The sequence below is a fragment of the Aotus nancymaae genome, unplaced genomic scaffold (assembly GCF_030222135.1).
Source record: "Aotus nancymaae isolate 86718 unplaced genomic scaffold, 86718_ANA_hifiasm-v0.15.2.pri h1tg000076l, whole genome shotgun sequence".
Classification (NCBI taxonomy): Eukaryota; Metazoa; Chordata; class Mammalia; order Primates; family Aotidae; genus Aotus; species Aotus nancymaae.
In genome coordinates, this window is record NW_026988491.1 from 19796096 (window position 1) to 19802095 (window position 6000).

The 6000-nt window shown below is 49.6% G+C and overlaps 1 protein-coding gene across 1 annotated transcript; it reads right to left on the minus strand.

Annotated features, from left to right (window-relative positions):
• Nucleotides 1-4850: 4850 nt before the first annotated feature.
• On the minus strand, nucleotides 4851-6000 carry LOC105715243 (leucine-rich repeat-containing protein 28-like). The gene has a single exon (XM_064368350.1). It carries the CDS (start codon nucleotides 5841-5843, stop codon nucleotides 4851-4853), a length of 993 nt encoding a protein of 330 aa, XP_064224420.1. The 5' UTR covers nucleotides 5844-6000.

The following is a 6000-nucleotide window of genomic DNA, read 5'->3' on the forward strand; positions in this document are numbered from 1 at the left end:
CCCTGTGCCTTGCCACTTCCACCACGTCCCCTCGGCTGACTTCTGGGACCTTCCTCCGCAGAACCCCTCAAGAGATCACCTGCCCCCAGAAGATGGTCTCCTGCGGAACGCGGTGGCAAAGCCCTTCCGGCCTCCCACCTCTGCACCTGGCACGGTGCGGAGTGCCAGCTGCCCCGTAGGGGACGTCTCCCTGCCTTGCCTCCCCGAGTGTCGATGAAGGGGGAGGTAGGAGGTTAGCTGGGCGTGTCATCCTGATGAAGCCAGGTGGGGTCAGCATCCCTCGGTGTGCTGGTCTTGGCGGATAGAGGAAGGCCCTGGAGAAGCAGCCAGAGGCCTCCCGCAAACCTCACCCCTTGTGGCCCATTTCCGACGACAGGAAGAGATGAAGAGACCAGCATTGATTTCCAGGTCTCCCCAAGCTAAATCTACATCACTTTGCAATCGCAGCCTCTGTGCAGACCCCCAGACCCATCAAGGCCCCCCTTCCCTCTGTCTGGAGTTCTCTTCTCCCCATTCATGTGTAACTTGCTTCCCCGTTTCCTTTGTGTCCCCAGTATCACCTCCTCAAAGAACCTCCCCTGACCGCCTTCCATCCCTCTTTCTTCCCTTAATCTGTTTTTCCTTCACAGGGTAACACTGGCCTTCTCTGGACACATTGGATACCTATGGGTTCTGCTTACTGTCCTCCATGGAGGGAGGGGTCTGTCTGCTGCACAACTGTAGTCCCAGTACCCAGGACATTGCCTGGCACACAGTAGACTCCCAATAAATAAATATGGGCTGAAGGCCGGGCACTGTGGCTCATGCATGTAATCTCAGCACTTTGGGAGGCCAAGGTAGGCGGATTGCCTGAGGTCAGGAGTTCAAGACCAGCCTGGCCAACATTGTGAAACCCTGTCTCTACTAAAAATACAAAAATTAGCCAGGGATGGTAGCATACATCTGTAATTCCAGCTACTCAGGAGTCTGAGGCAGGAGAATTGCTTGAATCCAGGAGGTGGAGGCTGCAGTGAGCCAAGATTGCACCACTGCACTCCAGCCTGGAATACAAAGCAAGACCCTGTCAGAAAGAAAGAAAGAGAGAGAGAGAAGGAAGGAAGGGAGGGAAAGGAGGAAGGAAGGAAGGAAGGAAGGAAGGAAGGAAGGAAGGAAGGAAGGAAGGAAGGAGGGAGGGAGGGAAATAAATGATGTGGGATACACAAATGAAGAATGATGGAGAGTTCTGACAGGGACACAGGGGTCTTCCTGGGAGGAGCAGTGGTAAGGGGCTGTAGGGCTGTGGCGTTGGGCAGAGCCCTGGAAGGGAGTTGGGATCTGGATTCTGCTTCAGGCCTCTGCCCCAGTTTTGTACCACTGGCCCCTGAACTCTTCAGAGCAGGGCCACATCTGACCCCTCTGTGTCCCCAGCACCAGGCCAAGGAGGGCTCTGCAGAAGGGTGAGCAGTGAGGGAATGAATGAAGTGCACAACCAGCCTCGGGTGTATTTCTCTTCTTGAGTGGGCCTACATTCCCATGCGGTGGCTCACACCTGTAATCCCAGCACTTTGGGAGGGCAAGGCAGGCAGATCACAAGGTCAGGAGATCAAGACCATCCTGGCTACATGGTGAAACCCTGTCTGTACTAAAAATACAAAAAATTAGCCAGGAGTGGTGGCACATACCTGTAGTCCCAGTTACTTGGGAGGCTGAGGCAGGAGAATCACTTGAACCTGGGAGGCAGAGGTTGCAGTGAGCCAAGATGGCACCAGTGCACTTCAGCCTGGGTGACAGAGCAAGACTCTGTCTCAAAAAAAAAAAAAAATGAGAACGTTGGCATGAGGGCTCAGGCCTCTGATTCTGTGTCTGGAGAGCTGGGGTTTGGGCTGGTGAACGTGAGAACTGGAAACGGTGGATGAGACAGCATGAGCAGGTCCTCCAGGGCTGTCAAGTCTGATAGTCACATCCCTATCTCCCCAAACCCCACAGCACCTCCTGCCTCTTCCTATTGCCATGCCTTTGCCCCCAGCATTCCCTTGGCCTGAAATCCTTTCTGCTCCACAACTACAGTTGCGTTTGGGGCCCACATTGCCTGGGAAGCCTTCTGGTTACACTTGGCCAAGGCATCGTGCTCTCGTTTGCCTCACAAACCACCTTTCCCCACCCCACCCTCCTGCTCACAGTTGCCTCCTGAATTCTGTCATATGACCAGCATTGAATCTAGTCATCCCACTTTCCCTGGCACCCAGCCCGGGACTGGTGTCAGAAAAATATCTGTTGAATGGATAAAAAAACATCGATTGGGCTCTCTCTTTTTTTATAAAAATAATACTCCAGATATTATCTATACAAAGAATTTTCTTTTTCTTTTCTTTTCTTTTTTTTTTTTTTTTTTTTGAGATAGAGTTTGGCTCTTGTTACCCAGGCTGGAGTGCAACGGCACGATCTCACCTCACTGCAACCTCCGCCTCCCAGGTTCAAGTGATTCTCCTGCCTCAGCCACCAATGAGTGGAGGCAGGCAAGGCCCGAACGTCCAGAAGCATCTGTATTTATTGGGTACAAGGCAGGGGTAAGGGTCAAGAGTGAGGTCATCATCTATAGGCTTCGTGATAGGGAATACATAATCATGTGAGTAGCAGGCAAGAGGGCCACCCCATTATGTCACCTGGGCAGAGAGGTGGGCCATGTGCAGTAGGGGGACATGCCGGGTGCAGTAGTAGAGGGTCATGTACAAAAAAGGGGTCCCCCCCATTAGGTCACTGAGGCAAGGAGGTGGACTGTGTGCAATAGGTGTCATGCATAACGCTTCTTATCTGGGGGCTGGAGACTTCAAAGGATTCTTAGAGAATACTGTAAACCAGTGCAGTGGGAGCTGACAGACTTGTGCTCTTCTTTAAGATATTTTATGGGAGGATGATTTGAGCTAGCACAGAAGCAAGAAAAGGCTGACAGGGTGTACAGCCGCCGTGACCCAGTCACTCAGAGGGTTCTTCTCCCTTGGTTATTTTCGGGATCTCTGGCCTGAGGCCTACCTTCCACAGGAACTGGATGCAAGGTACTACAACTCCTTTATCAGGAGGAGAGACTCTCGCTCCAAGCCTGCCATACAGCGTATGCCCTTTAAGGCAGGGACGCTACTGCCTGGGTCTTTGGTTCTTGTCCTGGTCTGGCTGTTTTTCCCATGTACTTACTTCTGCTCTGTGACTGCTCTAGGCATTCCTCCTACTATAAACTACTATATGGTTATATAGAAGGATTCTATAAATCAGCACTAAATGTGTGGTACAGCTCCGACTACAATATCTACATTATATAGAAAGATTATATGGAACTAAGTATGCTAGATACAAGTACTAAGTATGATTATATAAGCTAGATATATGTAAGCAGTAAGTTATGCTTCAGGCACTAATTCTATAAACTAATATATGATTATATATAAAGGATTATATAAAGGAAATAACTGAGTAATAACACTATAAACTAAGATATTCTTCAGGCCCTAATTGTGCCTGGGGTTTGCACAGCTCTCCTTCCTCGGTGCCCATGTGGGGGTTACCCTCAGCCAGGAGTTCAAGACAAGCCTGGCCAATATGATGACACTCTATCTCTACTAAAAATACAAAAATAAGCCCCACGTCGTGGTAGGCGCCTGTGATCCCAGCTACTCGTGAGGCTGAGGTGAATCTGGGAGGCAGAGGTTGCGGTGAGCCGAGATTGTGTAACTGCACTCCAGCCTGGGGGACAGAGCAAGACTGTGTCTCCAAAAAAAAAAGAAGAAGCTTTTGTTCTTAACACTGCTGGCTCTTTGAATAAGGTCAGCCCCAAGCATTTGGGGATAAAAAGGTGTGCTATCAGACACCACTGTTACAATAGTGTAGAGGAATGGCGTTAGGCGAATCCCAGGCAGGAATGCTAAAAATGAAGCAACTGACCTATCAAAGCAGTTGGATTGAGGTTGTTTTTTCTTTTGGCTAAACTTTGCTTGGTTGTTGTTCAAAGCATTTGCAAAATAAACCTCAGGGATAGAAGTGCTCAGGTGGAAAGCTGACACAATCCCCCTCGTCTTAGGCTTGACCATGTATTGGTATCGATGCTGTAACAATTACCATAATGTTATCACCTTAACGCACTTCCAGTTCTATAGGTTAGAAATCCAACTGGGGTCTCGCTGAGCTAATGTCAAGGTGCAGGCAGGGCTGTGTCATGTCTGGGGGCATCTATAGGAGAATCTGTTTCCTTGCCTCTTCCAGCTTCCAGAAGCTGCCTGAAATCCTTGTTTTGTGGCCCCTTCCTCCCTCTTTGGTGCCAGTAACATTGCATTTACCTGACTATTCTTGTGTCTAGTGTAGGGTCCAGTCCTACAGGGTCCCGCGAGTTCCTCTCTGCTGGTGTGGAGGCAAGAAACTGTGGAAATAAAAGACACAAGACACAGAGATACAGAAAGGAGAGTCTGGGCCCAGGGGTCCACTGCCAACCAAAACGCGGAGTCCGGCAGTGGCCCTGAGTGCCTGGACGCTCTGACTTTTATTGAGTACAAAGCAAGGGGAAGGGCAGGTGGGATGAAGTTATGGTGGCCAGTGATAGGGTCAGGTAAATCACGTGTCTTGGAGACAGGGGCCCAAGACTTTGAAGAAGCCGAGGCGAGGAGAAAACCTGAGGGTCGGCACTTTTTTTTTTTTTTAATTGGGGGGAGGATATATTCCAACTTGGGGGAAGGGTGAGGCATTTTAGCTCTGAAGCCCAATCATGACATTTCCAGAGAGTTCCGCAGTGCCCCACCTTGGACAGGACAGGATGGAAGAGTCTGTTCTGGACTGTCCGGATTCCCCAGCGTCAAGCTGGCAGTGCTCCTGAGGCTCCTAAGTGTTTATCAACTCAGCAGGTCAAAAGTCTGCAGACACTGGGTAGAGCAGCAGTAAGCCACAAAACTAACAGTTGTCCTCCCCTGGTGCAGCCCTGCCATTGGCGTCTCTCTTAAAGGAAAGAGCTTGGGGTAGACGATGGTAAACATAGGCTCACTGCACCGATGACAGTGCCCCAGAGGGCAGTGCAGCAGCTCCAGGAGACTTCGGGGTAATGAGATTGGAGACAGAAAGTTCAAATCTTTCAGAAAGCTGTGGTAGGTATGATACAGACTTCTCATGGCCAATTCCTGCAGAGGGAGGACATGATCATGCTCTGTCCACATGGCCTTCACCTCGGCTGGGAGGAAAATGGTTGGAGGCCCTGATGAAAAGGAAAGCAGCTTCACCTCGGAAACTTGAATGGGAGCACCACAGCCACTGCACCCGATGACTTTATTGTACAGATACGATGGCAAGCCTTTCAGGTTTATGTTGTTATCCACATATACATATTGTAGTTCGCGAGATTGACCTAAATCAAGTGGCAAAAATGCAAGACGGTTTCCAGCCATAGAGAGCTCATTGAGGCTGGGCAGCTGGCAGAGATGGCATGGCACATACCATAGACGATTTCGGTCCACAGTGAGGTACTGCAGAGAAAGGCACATGTGAAGTCTCTCGGGTAAAGTTAGCAAACGATTGGTAGAAATGTCTAGTGTCTGCAGCTCCTTCAAATTGCCAACCTCTGGAGGTAGGACTTGCAGCTGGTTATTAGCCAATCGAAGATGACGTAAAGCTCGCAGACGACCAATTTCTGGGCAAACGATTTCTAAGGCATTGTCACTAAGATCCAGACATTGGAGTTTTACAAGGGACCCAATGGCTTCTGGTACCACAACTATGTTATTTGAGTGCAGGTATAGTTCCACAAGGTTTGGAAGCTTCTGAGCAAGGTTTTCTGGCAAGGTTGTCAGGGAGTTCCTCTTCATATAGTCTCTCCAAGTACTGCAGTCCCTCATCTTTCAGTAACTCCAGTGGAAAATGGTGCAGATTCCTATAGTTTAAGAACAAATTCTTGTGCTTTTCCAGCCTTGCCACAGAGATCATCTTACAAAGTTCAGATGCCATGACTGAACATATCCCATCAGGCATGCTTGTAGCATTACATCTTGCCAA

Excerpts from the sequence above, each read along its gene's own strand:
- LOC105715243 (XM_064368350.1), bottom strand. The coding sequence starts at position 5,843 with ATGAGGGACTGCAGTACTTGGAGAGACTATATGAAGAGGAACTCCCTG.